This window comes from Pristis pectinata, chromosome 24 (genome assembly GCF_009764475.1).
Source record: "Pristis pectinata isolate sPriPec2 chromosome 24, sPriPec2.1.pri, whole genome shotgun sequence".
Classification (NCBI taxonomy): Eukaryota; Metazoa; Chordata; class Chondrichthyes; order Rhinopristiformes; family Pristidae; genus Pristis; species Pristis pectinata.
The window spans coordinates 15,682,790-15,702,240 of NC_067428.1; the positions used below are offsets into that span (position 1 = coordinate 15,682,790).

At 45.9% G+C, this 19,451-nt stretch overlaps 1 protein-coding gene and 1 non-coding gene across 5 annotated transcripts in view; both read right to left on the reverse strand.

The window, feature by feature from the left end:
* Positions 1–19,451, reverse strand: part of LOC127582419 (cAMP-specific 3',5'-cyclic phosphodiesterase 4C-like) — a 199,690-nt gene that overhangs the window by 65,185 nt on the left and 115,054 nt on the right. The window contains exon 1 of one of the 4 annotated variants that reach the window (XM_052037641.1): positions 9,500–10,013. The exons of the other annotated variants lie outside the window; for them this stretch is intronic. Coding sequence (XP_051893601.1) covers positions 9,500–9,579 — 80 coding nt within the window. The 5' untranslated portion in view covers positions 9,580–10,013. Of the gene's footprint in view, positions 1–9,499; positions 10,014–19,451 lie in introns of those variants that run through there. 4 annotated transcript variants of the gene reach the window in all.
* On the reverse strand, positions 17,786–17,922 carry LOC127582779 (U4 spliceosomal RNA). Its single transcript, XR_007958169.1, has one exon. It is a non-coding gene; the product is annotated as a U4 spliceosomal RNA (small nuclear RNA).

Sequence of the window (19,451 nt, forward strand, 5' to 3'; positions counted from 1 at the left end):
CACACACTGGCTGCAGCCCTTCCACATTATAACAAAGACCACCCTTCAAAGCATTCTTTAAGGGCAGTGTTGGTGAGGGACACCCCCCCCCCCCCCAACAGGAGTGTAAAAAATTGCTGCAGAAATGTAAATCTGTTTAGTCATGACATCACTGAGGGCGATTGGCAGTGCAGGGAAAATTCTATGGTCTGTGAGAAGCAGGATCCCAAGCTCCAGTGAGAACACTCGACTTGAGATAATGTTTTATAAGCACACAACCTGCATTTATAAATACATGCTAAGTGATCTATTATTTTAGAATCTTGTCTCTCAAGGGACAGTGCTCAGATCGGGCTGGGTTCACACAAGTCTGAGAAAGGTCCAAACTTATTTTCTCAATGAATTCCACTGACTGCTCCAGCAAGGCTGGAGAAAGACTTTGATTTCCCTTCCAACAGTCATGGAGGACTCTTCATGTTTTATTTAGAACCTAAAGATCAGCTGAGGTTGTTGACGCACTGTCCCAGGGCAAGTCTGCAGGGAGTTCAGGACTTCATCAGAACAGGGAAATAGCAGGCTCCAGCTTCACACATAACTTTCCAGCAGCATCTGGTTTGACTCTTTGCTGACCCTGGCCAGTGTCTGGGCCAGGATGGGGAAAGGGAGGAGTTCCTTCATCCCAGGAATAACTCTGAGGGCTAGCCCTGGAATATCGGACATCTCAGCACACCATTGGATGCAATGAGGCAAGAAAAGTCCCACAAGAAATAAAAGTAGAGGGTGCTAGAAATAGTTGGAAGATCCAGCAGCACTGAACGAGAGAGGAAAAAAGTTCAAGGCTCAGGTTAATCCATCTGAACCATTAACTCTGTTCGCTCTCCACAGATGCTGCCTGACATCCTGAGTGTTTCCAACATTTTGGTTTTATTTTTGATTTTCCGAATCTGCGGGTTTTTGCTTTTCAATAAGTCAGAGCAACCTGCCCTATCCAAATACCTCAGACAGGAGAATTCCCAATGGAAAACCCAAGAGTTAGGATACACCAATTAGAGATGAGAAGGAATAAAACCAATCAGCACAAGTTCAAACTAAATGTGAGTGGCTGGGTGAGACCTACCCCTCTTAGAGCTGGTGCAAGAACTGATTGATTCAATGAATGATTCCTTGTCTAGAAAGGTTAAATCATGAGGATAGTTTGTACAGACTACACATGTAACCCCTGGAGCAATAGAGACTGACTGGGGAATTTGCGGTGATTGTGACACACGAGAATGCAGATGCTGGAATCTGCAGCAACAAACAAACCGCTGGAGGAACTCAGTGGGTCAGGCAGCATCTGTGGAGGGAAACAGACAGTTGACCTTTTGGGTCGAGACCACCGACTGCCCATTTCCCTCCACAGGTGCTGCCTGATCCGCTGAGTTCCTCCAGCAGCTTGCTTGTTGTTTAAGATGATGAATGGATTTGTTTGGGTGGAGAGATTGAAAGTCCTTCCTGTGGTACAGGGGCCCCAGGACAGCAGGGCAGAACCTAAAAACGTGTGCCCGACCATCAGAGCTGATGGCAGGAAGCTCTTCCTCACTCAGAGGGCAGTGGGATCCAAATTGTCTGCACTCCTGGAGGCTGGGGATCACCTGAAAATGTCAACGCCGAGAGACTTAGATGTTTGTAGGGGTCAGGATTAAAGGTCACTGGAACAAGTGGGTGCCTGGACAGATCAGTCAAAGTCTGATTGAATAGTGGGACAGACTAGAGGGGCTGAATGGTCTTCTCTTGCACTTGTGTCTCAGGGACAATTTTCTTCAGTCAATCGCAGGAAGCCAAATCATTTTGCTACTTGTGGGAGTTGCTGTCACTGTACTCCAACATTGTCCATGTCTGTGGAGAGCTCAGAGATACAATGAAGTTACATGTCTCAGGCTGGTACCCGGTGCTGGGGTGATAGAGGGGACCAGCAGCAGTTCAAACAGCCAGAACATGGTGGCAGCAGAGAGCCACATGACCTTCACTACGTCTAGCTCCATTTCTCAACCCCTAGAGCAGGAAGGATAAAGCTATTAATGTGCATTTATATAGTACTTTGAAATGAGATCTTAAACCAAGGACCCTGCTGCTTTCTTAGGTGGATGTTAAAGATTCTACTGCATTGCTTCAAAGTAGAGCGTGGGGAAGTCCTTTCCATTGTTCTGGGACCAATATTTATATCCCAATGAATATCACTAACACTAGGAGCAGCTCTGGGCTCCAAGCCTTTGGGAGGATATATTGGAGGGACCGAGTGCAGTGTGGATTTAGATCAGTGATACTGAACTTCAAGCATTTAATTACAAGGTGAGATTACGCAAACACAGACATTGTCCCAGGAATACAGAGATTAAAGGGAGATTTGAGTGAAGCTTTCAGGATATTACGGAGAATTTATAGTACAGAGAGAAACTTCTGCTAGTTGGGGTGTCTGGGATCAGGAGGCAGAGTCTAAAAATCAGTGAAGTTTGGAAACACCCCTAAAGCTAGAGAGTGGGGGGGGGGGCATCTGAAACTTGCCCCATAAATAGTAATTGTTAATGATTGATTTCTGTTAACTGAAAGGATAAGGGATGCAGGTAAATGAGAGGTGAATGGAATTACGTCACAGATTAGCTACGATCGTACTGTACGGAGGAACAGGCTCGAGGGGCTGGATCACTTCCTCATATCCTGCGCTGCAGTTATCCATTTCACCCCGAACCAAATCTGTGCCCCTCCCCTCTGCCTGCAATACTTCTCAAACCTTAAAAACATCAGTTCAGCTGATATCTGCAGCCCAGCCCCACAGCACAGTGTCACAACACGAGTCTCCCAAAGATCAGCCAGTATTCCCTTGCACCTTGGAACAAGGATTATTACCCTTCAGCAGGTGATAAAGGAATGTTCCTACAAACATTAAATGCCCTGAGCCTCTTACAGTGGAGAAAGTACCGCATGGGATTCACAAGGACACCCTGCCACAGCTGTGAGGATTTTTGTCACAATTTTCATTTAAAAAATGACAGCCATGTCCTGCTCACATTAGAGAGTAAAGGGTCTACCACTGAGGCATTAGCATCTCCTACTCTGCTAACCTTGTCACCCCACTCCTCCTCACCCTCACCCTGGGCTGTTGCACTGAGCTCCTCTTATAGCTGAGGCATTGTGGCTGATGTTGGGTTATGTCCATCAAAGACAGGGAGAAGATGTGGACAGGAGGAAGCCATTCAATAGGATAATGGTCAATCAATATTTTATCCACCTGCATTGCTTCCATTCTCTTTACTGGAGGCTGAGGGGAGACCTGATAGAAGTTGATAAAATTATGAGAGGCATAGATAGGGTATACAGCCAGTATCTTTTTCCCAGGGTTGAAATGTCTAATACTAGAGGGTGTGCCTTTAAGGTGAGAGGGGGAATATTCAAAGGAGATGTACAGGGCAAGCGTTTTTACACAGAGAGTGGTGGGTGCCTGGAATGCACTCCGAGGTGTGGTGGTAGAGGCAGATACGATGGAGGTGTTTAAGAGGCTCTCAGAAAGGCACATGAATATGCAGAGAATGGAGGGATATGGACCATGTACGGGCAGAAGGGATTCGTTTAATTTGGCATCACTATCTTGATTGGTTCTGCACAACATTGTGCAGAAGGACCTGTTCCTCTGCTGTACTGTTCTATGTTACATCTCTATCGATCCCAGATTTAAAGTACGCCCTGACCCTGAATTTGTAGAACAACCAGCTGTTTGCAGCCTCATTGCCCGTCACTCCTCAAACCCGGTGTCTTCCGTCTCTGTAACATCACCTTTGATCATCCATGTCTCCAACTCTTCTTGCTGCCTCTGCCATCTTCAGATGGCAGCCTCCTGTGTTCCAGCCTTCATAACCTGAGGTGCCCATGTCCTACCTCACACCCATCACCTTTCTTCCCAATCCCCTCTGTGTCTCTGCAAACCCTCCAGCTCCATAACCAATGAGATCCCTGCACTCAGGCAGCCTCTTACTGACCTCCAAATTGAATCGCTCCAACATTGGCAGCCCGAACCAGGCCAGAACACTGGAATTTTTCTCCCTAAGCCTCTGCCCCTCTCTCTCCTAGGCAGGCACGGTTGTGTAGCGGTTAGCATAACGCTTTACAGTGCCAGTGACCCGGGTTCAATTCTGGTCACTGTCTGTAAGGAGTTTGTACGTTCTCTCCCCGTGCTGCGTGGGTTTCCTCTGGGTGCTCCAGTTTCCTCCCACATTCCAAAGACGTACGGGTTAGGAAGTTGTGGGCATGCTATGTCAGCGTCGGAAGCGTGGCGACACTTGCAGGCTGCCCCCAGAACACTCTACACAAAAGGTGCATTTCACTGTGAGTTTCGATGTACATGTGACTAATAAAGATACCTTATCTTAGCTTACCTAAAACTATCTCCTTTGACCAAACATTAAGCGGCTCTCCTACTCTGCTGGGAGTCAGTCTGTAGGAGCATCTGAGAAGACTGAAAGTGCTCCAGAGTTGCCAGCAGTTGCTGAACATAACCCAGTCGGAACACATCCCGACAGCAAGGGAGGCATCCCACCATCAGGGGGCAATATTGAGATGCCTCCAGAGGTATTGGATGGGAGAGTAAAGGTTTCTAAGGGGGAGCTGCTCATGGTTTCAGTGCTGGGAGGAGGGTTGCCACCGGTTCAGTGCATCGGACAGTCAGAGAGGGAGGTCGGGGAGACAGAAGGGGAGAAGTTGGTTGAATTTTATCAGTGCCTCAGCCAGAACCAATTGTGCAGCAGAAGCAGGAGAAACGTGTTGCCAGATGCAATGTGGTGACCCTGCCTCAGCCCCAACCCCAGACTGGTGTGTGTCGCCTCCCACATGACTCTAGCTGGCTATTCATCTGCAGTAGGCATCGCAGACAAACTCCAACCTGCCCTTATGGGTCATCTGCAGAACCGTTGCCTCAGATACCAGGGCAGTCGGTACGTGTGGGGCAAGGAGGAGGCTTGGACTCCGTGGGTCGATGTTCACTTGGGAAGATGAAGTGAGTCTGCTTTCAGGCAGGAGGCAGGGAGTCAACAAACCCACCAGCCCACGCCAGCCGCACAGGCTTCAAGACTTAAGTTTAAAAGGTTGCCTCAAAGTGCCACACAGCCAATGTAGAGTGCAGGCACGTCTGGACGTCTGGCCTGCAGTCATGGCTAGATGTCTGGGGGCAGTCGTGGCTGGAGGTCTGGGAGGGGGGGTGGGAGTAGACACTGCTGGACTTGTGAGGGGGTCAGACATGGCTGGAGGTCTAGGGGGGCAGACACAGCTGAGGGTCTGGGGGGGCAGACATGGCTGGACCTGGATGACCGGTGGGAGTGGGGGTGGGAGTGGGGGTGGGGGGGGGGGGGCAGCAGACACTCTGGACATAGGAATGCTGCAACCAAAGTCTGCACAGCAAGCTCCCACTAAATGCATGTGACTATAAGCCAATAATCCGTTATTTATCAGTGATGGCCAAGGAACTGAGGCAACTGCTCTGCCCTTCCTCCCACACTCCAGGGCCGATAACTGGGTGTGCAGACAGGGCTGTGGTGTAAGGTCCTACCCTGGTAGTGGGGTAGAATTGCACAGGAACATCAACCTGGATTCCCTGCACCAAGCGGTGGTGTTTGAAGCCACGACCTATTTACTTGGGGGGCGGGGGTGGGGGGAGGTTAGAGAAACAAACAATACCTACAGCAGCAGCCACGCCCGCCATCACAATCTGCCAATATCACCGATCATTGCCAACACAAGCTCAAGCCTTGCATCAGTGCCCACGTCTAACCCAGCAGCTGGCCTCTGGATCAATGCACATACAGCCTGAGGCAACATCCTGCACTCAGACACAGGAAGACCGACATGTAGTGTTTCCACAGCCCAACTGACACTGTCAGAACTGAATGAGATGTCTCACATGACAAGAGGTAAAACAGCTTGTTGCAGAAAGCATTACTGGCATAAGGAGTGTTTTAAAGGCAGTGGGGGTAAGGAGGACAGGGTTGGGAGGAGGGTTTAAGGATCGAGTTCCAGACAGTTTAAGGGATGGCCGGCAATGGAGGGGCGATGGAAATTGATACGTGCAAGAGGCTGGAATTGGAGATCTTGGAGGGTTTTCAGGCGAGAATGGGATGCAGGGATAGTGAGGGCAGAGGATGGATTTGGAAGCAAGAGTGAGGATTTTAAAATGGAAGCATTGCTTAACCAGGAACCAGTGTAGGTCAGTGGGTGATGGGTGCGTGTTAGGCTGCAGGGTTCTGAATAAGCTCAGGTTAATGGAGGGAGTAACGTAGACAGGGGCTGTGGCTGATGGAGTCTGTCCTTTGAGAACCTGTGCCAACAGGTGCTGCAGCCGGGGATGTTGGACTGTTCTCCCTAGAGCACAGAGGGTTAGCTGACAGACTATTTGGGCTCTTCTAAACCAGGACAACTGAAGTTCTTCCCAGTGATGAGGGGTGGGTGGGCTGAGAGGGACACAGGTTGAAGGTGATCAATGAAAGAACCAGAGAAGAGAGCAGAAGTGTTTTCATGTAACAAGTGGTTTTGGTTTGAAACCTACTGCCCGAAGGGCAGAAGAAGCAGATTTTATTTTTAATTTTTTGCTGCCAAGATGTGGGTATCAAAAGCTGGACTCAGCATTCAGTTTCCATCCCTTGAACTGGGCGGCTTGCAGGGCCCTCTCAGAGGGTGGTTAAGAGCCATCTCATATTGGTTTGGGTACGGTAGTGTCGTGGATAAGTTACTGAACTAGCATCCAACACTTGGCATGATGGCCTTTACATACCTTTTGAAATCCCACCACAACAGCTGGGATATTTGAGTTCAAAAGAAGTTAAATAAAACTGGGATAAAAATCTAATAAGCATTCATGAACATAAGAAACAGAATCAGGAGTTGGTCATCCAGCCTCATGATCCACTCCACCAGACAATAAGACCTAACCTTAGCCTCAGATCCACTTTCCTGCCTGTTCTCTGTAACCCTTGACTCTGCAGTAGAGCAAAAATGGGTCCATCTGGATCTTGAAGACCTTGCATCAGATGCTGCCTGACCTGCTGAGTTCCTCCAGTAGTTTGTTTTCTGCTCCAGATTACAGTATCTGCAGGCTCTTGTGTCTACATTCTATTTGCCTTTCTAACTGCTTGCTGTACCTTTATGCTAATACCTCGTGTTTCATGTATGAGATATAGCCTAATGATAAGCAGAGTACATCAGAAAGAGATAGTGTGTATAAATATAAGAATATACTCCTAGTTAGAGTCAGGACAGGGAAAATTTATCTGAAGGTCAAATTAAAGGATCTTTATCCAAACATGAACACTATTCATAACTTTTTAAATGAATTTCCAAAGAAATAAATGAGTACGATCTAATAAGCATACAGATGTGTAGTTGCAAAGTGACCAAGAGTGGGAATTAACTATTCAGGAAACTTAATTTTTGCAAGAGATAGGCAAAATGACTTAGGAGGAGAGGTAGCCCTGATGATAAAGGATGGGTTGAAGGCAGCTGAGAGAAAGGATCTTAGCTCAGAAAATCAAAAAGTGTGGCTGGAGCTAAATAACAAGGGGGCAGAAAACATTGGTAGGAGTTGTCTATGGGCCCCTAAGTAGAAGTGTTTATGTAGGATGTAGGATGCATGAGAGCCCTCTGTACAGCAGCATTTTGTAATCTCTCTCCATTTAAAAAAATCTCTGTTCTTCTATTCCTCTTAACAAAGTACATAACTTCACATTTCCCTTTATACTCCATCTGCCCTTTTGTTTACCCACAAGTTAACCCATCTATATCCCTTTGCAGACTGTTTGTGCTATTGTCCTGATTGCATTCCCATTTATATTTGTGTCATCAGTAACCTTGGCTACAATGTACTCAGTTCCTCTATCTAAAGTCATTAATGACGTTGTAAATGGTTGACACCCCAATACTGATCCCTGCAGAACCCACTAATTACAGCTTGCCAACTTAGAAATGATCCATTTATCACAATTCCATTTTCCACTAGTTAGCCAAGCCTCCATCTATGCTCATAAAGTATTCACAACGCATGAACTCATATCTTGTTCAGTAACATTGGTGGCATCTTACTGAGTGCCTTTTGGAAATCTAAATACACTACATGTACTGGTTTCCATTTACTGTCCTGCTCATTACATTCTCAAAGGATGCTAATAAATTTATTAAACACAACTTCCATTTCACAAAACACATTGACTCTGCTGGATGGTATTATGATTTTCTAAATATTATGCTACTACTTAGTATCGTATTCTGCCATTTTCTCAAATGACCAATATCAGGCTAACTGGTCTGAATTTTCCTACTTTCCATCATCCTTTTAAGGATGTTACTTTGTGGTCTTCCCATTACCCGGAACCCTGTCAGGATCCAATGAATTTTCTACAGTTGTAATCATAAATATATCCACAATCTCTGCAGCCATTTCATTTATGATCATGGAATGCAGACCATTAGGACCTCAGGACTCGTCAGCCTTTGGTCCTATTAGTTTTCCTAAAACCTTTTCCTCCTGTGATAATGACACTGGATTTTCAGCTACAAAATATTTGTTCAGTGTCTTTCCTTATTTCCTATGTTTAACTCCCCACTGAAGTGGTCCTCCACACCATTGCTGCTAATTTGGTTATCCCTGTCAGCATGTAGATTAAAGCCTCCACGATTATTGTACTGTCCTTGTTGCATGCACCATTAATTTCTTGAATGACAGTCCATCCTAAACAGTTGTATTTAGGGGCCCATAGACAACTCCTACCAATGTTTTCTGCCCCCTTGTTAATTAGCTCCAGCCACATTTCTTGATTTTCTGAGCTAAGATCCTTTCCTCAGCTGCCTTCAACCCATTATTATCAGGGCTACCTCTCCTCCTTAGCTGTTTTGCCTATCTCTTATAAATATTTAAGTATTCTGAGTAGTTAATTCCCACTCTTGCTCACTTTGTAACTACATCTCTGTAATGGCTATTAGATTGTACCCATTCATTTCTACAGAGTTTGCATTCAGATAAAGATCCTCCAATTTTACCTTTGCAGAATATTCCCCTGTGCTGACTCTAACAATGGGTATATTCTTCTATACTCGGTGCCTCCTACTGAGATACTCTGCTCATCTTTAGGCTCTCCTGTACTATGACCTTTCCTTTCTCAGACAGAGAGCAGCATCTCTTCCCCCATCACAAATGCTTTCACTCCCCCAGTTTGAATGGCCTTTTGAGCTACACCTTCATGTGCAGACCAGAGCACCCTTTAGAATTCTGATGAAGGGTCATTGATCTGAAAAGTTGGGTCTGGTTCTCTCGCCTGATCTGCTCAAAGGCTGACCAAGTAAGAGAGAGCTGGTGGCACTGCCGCTCCCCTCACGTTGGACGGGACCCCCGGCTGTGGGGCTAAACCCAAGAACCCGTGAGGGGAGATGAGGGGAGGGGAGGGGAGATGAGGTGTCAAAGTCCACCGGCCACCAAGATGCTCCCCCATCCCGTTACTCGGTTACTCACCAAATCCACGAGTGCCTGCGGCTCGGAAAGCGGCCGAAAGAAGGGGGTCTCAGGCGCTCGGCGTCCTCCCGACCAGCCATCGCTCCCGGACTCTTGGTGGAACCGTCCGGCCACTCTCCTCGCTAGGCGGAGGGGGGCATGTCGGCGGGCCGGTGGGACCGGGCAGAGAGCGGCGCTGAATCCCGAGTGTCCCGGAGTGGGACGGGGTCGGGGGGGGGGGGGGGGGTGGTGGTCGCGGCTGTTCCGAGCAGTTGGGGAGGGGAGTGGGGCTGGTGCTGGGTTTGCTGCCGCCGCTGTCCGCCAGCCCCACGTCCCGATGCCAGCCCCGGAGACCTGGTTCGGCCCGGCACTCGGGCAACTGTATCACCCAGTCCACCGGGCGCTCGATGTGCTTCCCGGACCGTTCGGTCCCGCGCCGATTTCCGGGTAAGGAGGTGGGCTGGGGGGAGGTCAGTGTCCCACGGCGCTCTGCTCCTCTCACTGAGTGTGAACCGCTGCCGGTCTCCGCCCAGCTTCTCACCTGCTGCCCGCTCCCTGCCACAGTTCTCCACCCCCTGCAGTGGGAAATCCCCTCCCCCTCTCTTCCCCATTCCCCTCTCCCCCTCCCCTCCTCTCTTCCCCCACACTCTTTCCCCCTCTCTCTTTCCCCTTTTCTCCTTCCCACCTCTCTTTCCTCCAATCTCCTCCTCCCTCTCTGCCCACTCTCTGTTCTCCGCTCCCCCCGTTCTACACTCATTCTTGACCCCCCCCATTCTCTCCCCACTTCCACAGAGAGCCCGATTTCTACTTCATTCTCACTTCCTCAGCCTTGCAGTGACTAAATAAAACTCCGATTTTTTTTATTGCATTGCTAATCCATGCCACATTTCTCAGGATAAGGCGCTGTTTGTTTTACAGGGTGTATCAATGGAGTGCGCAAAGTTTTATGAAGACAGTTCCAACTATCTCAGGCACTCTTGGAGATAACAAGAATCCCATTTTCCAAAACCTGCCCTGTATCTCGGGCGGGAAACTCAAAGTACTGACGAGGAAGGAAGACGTGGATTCTCCCAATGCTTTCCCCTTTGGCCCAGAGCGCTCAGTAGCTATTGTATTGGTGTTGGGGTTAAGGCCAGCTGCAGTGCTTTGGAGTATCTCATCGGAAAGCTCCACTTCGGAGCACCGAAAGCTGGTTGACCCGCCCCCTTCCCATCCGGGGAGAGAGGAGCAATGCATTGCCTAAGAAATAGGAGCAGGAAATGAAATGTAAAGAAAAACTCTGCAAGAAATCCGAAATAAGAACAGAACCTGCTGAGGGTTACAAGCCCACATGTAGCTACCTTGCCCAGCCTCCTCCCAAACTGCTTCCTGTAAGGACCATTCCATGCTCGCAGTTTCCCTGGCTCCCATTTATTCTGATAATATCTTCAAAGTCAGTGCTTCTGCAATGTCTTCATTTTCCTTAACTACAGCTTCCTCTCTACCATAGTTAGCAGGGCTCCACTGCATCTTCTTCATTCCCCACACTTGCTCTGATCCCCATCTCCCAGCCACTGTCCTCACATTCCACCTCACCAGTCTTCACATTCAACCGATTGTCCTCTGTAACTTCCATCACTTTATGAGGTTGCATCACAGACACATCTTCTCACCTCTCCCTTTCAGCATTCCGAAGGGGCCATTTCCTCTGCAACCCCCGAGTCCATTCTCCTATCTCCACCAAACATTTCCCTTCTCACAGTACTTTCCCATGCAATCTCAGGACATGTAAGATCTGCCCTTTTACCTTGTCTCTTCCCACCAACCAGGGAACCAACCATACCTTCCAGGTGAAGCAGCAATTTGCTTGCATGTTTGTGTATTGGATTTGGTGCCCAAGACATGGTTTCCTTTACACTGAACAAACCAAAACACAGTGACCGTTTTGCAGAGCACCTCCATTCAGTCCACAAGGGTGACCCTGAGCTTCTAGTCACCTATTACGTTGTCTCCATCTCACTTTCACTGTGATCTCTCTGCATTTGGTCACCTATACTTTTCCAATGGAGCTTGATGTAAACTCAAGGACCAGCACATCATTTATATCTGAAATTATTGAATTCAACAATAACCAGTGCGTCTAAATTGGCCAATTCCAATGTAACATCAACTCTCAGGTTTTTTTTTTCAGCTGGATCTGCTGACCCTATCCAGCATTCTCATTTATTTCAGATTTCCGGCAACCAGTGTGTTCTGTTTCTCGTAGTTCCAGCATGTTTTTCTTTTGGTTTTATCTCTGCTGCCCTCATTCACCTTCTTCTATTCACACTGCTCCAGACAGATCAGCTGTCTTAGATAGCACCAAAAGCAATTGTGTCACCTGGGCAACCTTAATCTCCATCGTATCTCAGACATCCCCTTTGTTCTCTCCACCACTCCCCGTCTATGCAATTTAGGCACATTTGTTTTCTCACTTTTCCAGTTCTGATGAAAATTACTGACATGAAAATTTAACTCTGTTTCCCTCTCCGTATATGCTGCCTAACCTGCCGAATATCGGCATCAATTTCTGTTCTTATAAACAGGAGCGGGAGTCTGCCTTATGGACCCTTGTACCCGCTTCATCGTTCAATACGATCAGATCAGTGGTATCCACTCTGCCTACTTGCTGATCCTTGTGACTCCCTGATAGAAAGGGAACATGAGAGTAAATCAACAAGAAATATAAAGACAACCTGGGAGAGCTGCTGTATGAAAAAAAGAAAAAGATTGGCTAAGACACACATGGGTTCTTTATAGAGAGAAGTGGAAGACATTTTATGGGGAATAAGGAAATGGCTGAGAGATACACAAACACTTAGTGTCTGCCTTCACAGAAAAATCAAAACAATCTCCCCAAGAAATAATCATAAACCAAGAATCCGGGAAGTAAAAGAAATTAGTATCGGTAAAGAAATAGAACTAGAGAAGTTAATGAGCCTGACAAATTCCATAGTCTTGGTGATTTGCATCCCAGAGTTTTAAGAGGTGGCTGCAGAGAAAATGGATGCTTGTGTTATAATTTTCTTAAATTCTCTGGATTCTGGAAAGGTCCCTGCCGATTGGCGGATAGCAAGCACAACCCCACTATTTAAGAAGGGAAAGAGAGAGAAAACAATGAACTACTGTTGTAAAAATGCTGGAGTTTATAAGGGAAGTGATATCAAGACACTTAGAAAATAATAATATGCTTGAACAACAAGGATTTATAAAAGGGAAATCATATTTGCCTATTCTTTGAGGATGTACCTTGTAAAGTAAATGATGGGAAAGTAGTGGATGTGGTGTATTTGGATTTTCAGATGGCTTTCAATAAAGCCTCACACGGCAGGTTAGTGAACATAAGAAATAGGAGCAGGAGTAGGCCATCTGGCCTATTGAGCCTGCTCCGCCATTCAATAAGATCATGGCTGATCTGGCCATGGACTCAGATCCACCTGCCTGCCTTTTCCCCATAACCCTTAATTCCCCTACTATGCAAAAATCTATCTAATTGTGTCTTAAATATATTTAATGAGGTAGTCTATACTGCTTCCCTGGGCAGAGAATTCCACAGATTCACTGTTCTCTGGGAAAAGCAGTTTCTCCTCATCTCTGTCCTAAGTCTATTCCCCTGAATCTTGAGGCTATGTCCCCTAGTTCTAGTCTCACCTACCAGTGGAAACAACCTTCCTGCCTCTTTCTTATCTATTCCTTTCATAATTTTATATGTTTCTATAAGATCCCCTCTCATTCTTCTGAATTTCAGCGAGTATAGTCCCAGGCAACTCAATCTCTCCTCATCGGCTAACCCCCTCATCTCCAGAACCAACCTGGTGAACCTCCTCTGCACCGCCTCCAAAGCCAGTATATCTTTCCTCAAGTAAGGAGACCAGAACCGCACACAGTACTCCAGGTGCGGCCTCACCAGTACAGTTGCAGCATAACCTTCCTGCTCTTAAATTCAATCCTCTGGCAATGAAGGCCAACATTCATTTTCCTTCCTGATAACCTGTTGCACCTGCAAATCAACCTTTTGTGATTCGTGCACAAGCACTCCCAAGTCCCTCTGCACAACAGCATGCTGCAACCTTTCACCATTTAAATAATAATCTGATCTTCTATTTTTCTTTCCAAAGTGGAAGGCCTCACATTTACCAATATTGTACTCCATCTGCCAGAGCCTTGCCCACTCTCTTAACCTATCTATATCTCTCTGCAGACTCTCCGCATCCTCTGCACAATTTGCTTTTCCACTCTATTTAGTGTCATCAGCAAACTTGGATACGCTACACTCGGTCCCCTCTTCCAAATTGTTAATGTATACCATGAACAGTTGCAGGCCCAGCACTGACCCCTGCAGCACCCCGCTCACCACTGATTGCCAACCAGAGAAACACCCATTTATCACAACCCTCAGCCTTCTATTGGTTAACCAATCCTCTATCCATGCTAATACATTACCCCCAACTCCATGCATCCTTACCTTATGGATAAATCTTTTAAGCGGCACCTTATTGAACGCCTTCCGGAAATCCCAGTATACAACAACCACCTGTTCCCCTCTATCCACTGCACTCATTACATCCTCAAAGAACTCCAGTAACTTTGTTAAACAGGATCTGCCCTTCCTGAATCCATGCTGTGTCTGCCTGATGGAACCACTTCTATCTAGATGTCTTGCTATTTCTTCCTTAATGATAGCTTCAAGCATTTTCCCGACTACAGATGTTAAGCTAACTGGCCTATAGTTACCTGCTCGTTGCCTACCTCCTTTTTTAAACAGTGGCATGACATTCGCTGTCTTCCAATCCACTGGGACCTGCCCAGAGTCCAGAGAACTTTGGTAAATTATCACAAGTGCCTCTACTATAACTTTCTCCATTTCTTTCAGTACCCTGGGATGCATCCCATCAGGACCAGGGGACTTGTCTACCTTTAGACCCACTAGTTTGCTCATCACTGCCTCTTTAGTGACAGTGATTGCATAGAGATCCTCACCTCCCATCGCATCCATAACATCTCTCTTTGGCATGTTAGACGTGTCCTCCACCGCGAAGAGGTCGTTCAAGGCCTCGGTCATTTCCACATTACCCAATATTAATTCCCCCTTCTCATCTTCCAAGGGACCTACATTCACTTTAGCCACCCTTTTCCGCTTTATATAGTTATAAATCTTTTACTATCTGTTTTATATTTTGTGCTAGTTTACTTTCATAATCTATCTTCCCTTTCCTTATTGCTTGCTTAGTGGTTCTTCCTTGCTTTTTAAAGTTTTCCCAATCTTCCAGTTTCCCACTACTCTTGGCGACTTTGTATGCATGAGCTTTTAGCTTGATGTCTTCTTTTATTTCCTTGGTTATCCAAGGCTGGCTCTCCCCACCCTTACTGTCCTTGCTTTTAACTGGAATATACTTTTGTTGAGCACCATGAAAAATCTCTTCGAAAGTTTTCCACTGTTCCTCAACTGTCCCACCATATAGCCTGTGTTTCCAGTCTACGCTAGCCAACTCCTCCCTCATCCCATTGTAGTCTCCCTTGTTTAGGCATAATACACTGGTTTCAGATCAGACTATTGCACCCTCCATTTGTATGAGAAATTCAATCATACTATGATCACCCTTTCCAAGAGGATCCCTAACTACAAGGTTAATTTTACCATTGCACAGGACCAGATCTAAGATAGCATTTTCCCTTGTAGGTTCACTAACATGTTGTTCAAGAAAGCTGTCACGGATGCATTCTGTGAAGTCCTCCTTAAGACTGCCTCGACCAACTTGATTCACCCAATCTATGTGTAAGTTAAAGTCCCCCATGACAAATGCTGTTGTGATTACGTTGTTAAAGCAAATGGAATTGAAGGGTCAGATACTAGCATGGATTGAGAGTTGATGAACAGATAGAAAATGAAGACTAGAAACAAATAAACCCTTCTCAGATTGGCGGACTCTGGCTAGTGGGGTGCCGCAGGGATCAGTGCTTGCATGCCAACTATTCAGAATCTATATCAACAATTTGGCCGAGAGGACTAAAGTAACATTTTTAAGTTTGCTGATAAAATGGAACTAAGTGGGAATGTGAGCAGTGATGAGGACACAGCAGCTTCAAGGGGATATAGACAAGTAAGTGAGTGGGCCACAGTATGGCAGGTAGGAGTGCAATGTAGAAAATGTGAGGTTATGCAGTCTGAAATAAGAACAGAAATGCTGAGGTGTTTGTTTATATAGAAGTTGGGAAATATGCTCCAAGGGCCCTGGGTGTCCTTTTGTACACAGACACTGAAAGCTAATTTGCAGATGCAGCAAGCATTTGAGAAGACAAATGGCATGTTGCCCTTTATTATGAGAGGTCCAGAGTACAAGAGGGAAGATGTCTCACTATAATTACATAGGGCCTTTGTGAGATCACACCAGGAGTATGTATATAATTTGGGTCTCCTAACCAAACAAAAATGATTAAACTTGCTGTAGAGGGAGTACAGCAAGGATTCACCAGAGTGGCTACTAGAATGTAGGTCTGGTATATGAGGACAGATTGAGTAGACCAGTCCCGTATTCTCTTGGGTTTAGAAGAATGAGATCTTATTAAAACATTCAAAGCACTTGGAGGGAGGATGTCTCCTCTAGTTAGGAAGTCTAGAATGAGGAGTCAATGTTCCAGAACAAGGGGAAGGCCATTTGGGACAGAATTTCACTACCTGGAGAGCTGTGGAGACTTAGTTATTGATCGCATTCAAAACAGAGAGCAATAGACCTTTGGATATTTGAGGAATGAAAGGATATCAGGAAAATGGTATAGATGCGGAAGATCAGCCGGCTTGTTGAACGCCAGAGCAGACTCAAGAGGCCAATTGAGCTCCTACTCTTCCCATTTCTTATGTTTTCCTTTACTCCAAAAATCTATCACTCCCTTGCATAGACTCCAAAAATTCCCAATTCATTCTCACCTTAGTGTTAAGATAGTACTCGGTGGGGCAGGCATGGGAGTGTAGTGTTTAGCGTAAAGCTTTCACAGCGCCAGCGACCTGGGTTCTCCCCATGACTGTGTGGGTTTCCTCCGAGTGCTCCGGTTTCGTCCCACATTCTGAAGACGTACGGGTTAGGAAGTTGTGGGCTTGCTACGTTGGCGCCGGAAGCATGGCGACATTTGCGGGCTGCCCCCAGAATATTCTATGCAAAGATGCATTTCACTGAGTGTTTCGATGTACATGTGACTAATAATGAAATCTTATCTTATCTTATCCTGAAATTATGACCCCTAGTTCTAATTCCCTGTTTAAGGGAAAGCATCCTCTCGGCATCCACTCTGTCAATACCCCTCAGGATCTTCTATCTCCCAATACAATCACCTCTGATTATCCTACACTATAGGCCCAAGTGCCCAACTCCTTCTTATAGATCAATGTTTTCATCCCTGCAACCAACTGTGGCACTGCCTTCACTTAAAATGTTTTTCAGAAAGATATAGAAGATACCATGGGACAATGAAAGAGTCGAGGACTTCTTCCTGGTGTCTCAATAAACATCAGTAAAATAGATGACTATTAGTGGTATCTTGTTGTGCACATCGTGATTCTTGCAATTCCCTGCATGACGACTTCAAAAGTACCCTACTGCTGTGTGGTGCTTTGGTACATCCTGAGGCTGTGAAAGGCATCATGGAAGCACTTTTTGTTTTAACTTGTCCAACTCCCATTTAAAAATGTTTATGGGATCTGTTTGTTCCTCCACATTTTCAGTGACAGTGTTTCAGATTGCAACCACTCCAATGAAAAAACATTCCCCTTCAGCTTCCATCTTGTTCTTTTGCCACAGATTTTGAATCTGTGACCTCTAGTTATTGACCCACATGCCTGAGGGAATAATCTTACTTCGATCTCTATTGAAAAGCTCTCATCAGATTGAAATTTTCTATAGGGGCCCTTCTTAACCTCCTAAATTCCATGGGAGACAGTCCTAACATATTCAACCTCTGTTTACAATCTAAATTCTTTACCACTGTCAATTCCTGGTAATTTCCTCTCATTTCTGCAAGTTTTCAGGTAAAATGCCCAGATATGTACCCAACCATCCAGGCGAGGTCCAGCCAGTGTTTCTAAAAAAATCCTGATATGGAGCAGAGAAGGTGATACTTTAGTTACACAGTCCTCTTCTAGAAGCTGCATTCTGCTTGGACACCACACCTGGGTAGGATATATTGGCCCAGAGTGGACACAGCAAAGATTCACCAGAAGTTTAAAGAATGAATTAAAAGGAGAAGTTGCATTGACTAAATTTGTATTCCTTTTAGAGAGATTCTTTTTTTTCTAAGTCTCCACAGAGACTGTCAAAAATTGCCAATGTCTACTATATTCAAGTCGTCATAGCGGGGCATTGGGAAAAGTTTTCAATAAGCAATAACCGCGCCTCAGGTAAACCTCGGCTATGATACTGCCACTGCACAAAGCTTAGAGAGATTAATGGGTGATCTTATTATGAGGCGCAATAACAAGACGGTTATTTTGGAGTAGTGAGTTCAAATGCCACCAGCTGGACAATTTAAATTCCATTAATTAAATCACATGGAATAAAACCTGGTATTAACAACAATAAACATGAATCATAAAATAAAACTAGGAGATTTAAATGTTCAAAATTATTCAGGGTTTCAGCAAGATAACCAAGGAGAGATTGTTTACAGTGGCAGGAGGGCGGGTGACCGGAGGACACGGATTGATCGGCAAAAGAACCAGAGAGGAGATGAAGAGAAATGTATGACGCAGTGGGTTGTTGTGATCTGGAACGCACTGCCTGAAAGGATGCTGGAAGCAGCTGCAGCAGGGACTTGAGCCTACATTTACCTGTCCTGTGGCCTGTGAATATCTGTCCCAAAGTGAGTAAGCTCTGGTTTCTGTGTTTCCAGGCCAAGTGCCCCAAAGGGTAACAAATAGGAGACAGAAGAGACTGCAGATATTGGAATCTGGAGCAACAACCAAACTGCTGGAAGAACTCAGCGCGTCGAGCAGCATCTGTGCAGGGGAAAGGAATTGTTGGTGTTTCAGGTTGAGACCCTACATCAGGACAATGAGTAGTGCTGCTCCTCATTGTCTAGTTTCTGTGAGGGTAGATAAATCACTTGCACAGCTGAGGGGAAGCTCATGCTCGGTTTGGAAGACTGTGATTGGTGGCCCAACCCAACTTTCATTCCACCATTTCTGGGCTGAGGAATGTTGATACACGTTAAGGGCCATAAAATGGGTACAACCAGATCCAAAGTCCAGGCTGCCCAATCATCTGCTTACTTGAAGGAGGATGACTCCTCGAGATGGAGAATGAGCATTGGGGTGGCACTGAGAATGCTGAGTCCATTCGCTGGGAGCACACAGAAGAATTGTGAATAGAAGGAGTGCACCATCTCCCAAGCTTCCCACCTGTCCAGTGCAACTCCGGCCTCACCTGTGGCAGAGTCTGCAGTTCCCACATTGGCCTCACCAGCCATGTCAAAACCCAGACAACCCAGATAACTATTTTTCATAGGCAATGTCTCCCAGCCAGTCATCCGCAACTGCGAGAGACTGTCTAAAGAATACAAATTAGCTCATGGGGCAAGAAGAGGCATTCAGCCCCTTAAGTTAATTCTGACATTCATTCAGATCATAGCTGATCTGGGTCTTAACTCCATCTGCCCACCATTGGCTCCACAACCCTTGGCACCCTTGGCATATAGTTTTCCAATATCTGATGAGCCTCCAGCCTGAAATAAACAGCAGGTGGAAAATAGGAGAAACAGTGCAGTATGGTCATCAAAACACCTCCAAAAATGCTGATCTAGGTTGATGTAGAATAACCATCATAACATTTAAATGACAGCCTACATTTATATAGCATCCTTTTCATAATAAAATGACCCAAGTTATTTCACAGAAGGTTATGACAGAAAATATGACACTGAACCACATGAAGCAACATTAGGACAAGCAATCAAAAGCTTTGCCAAA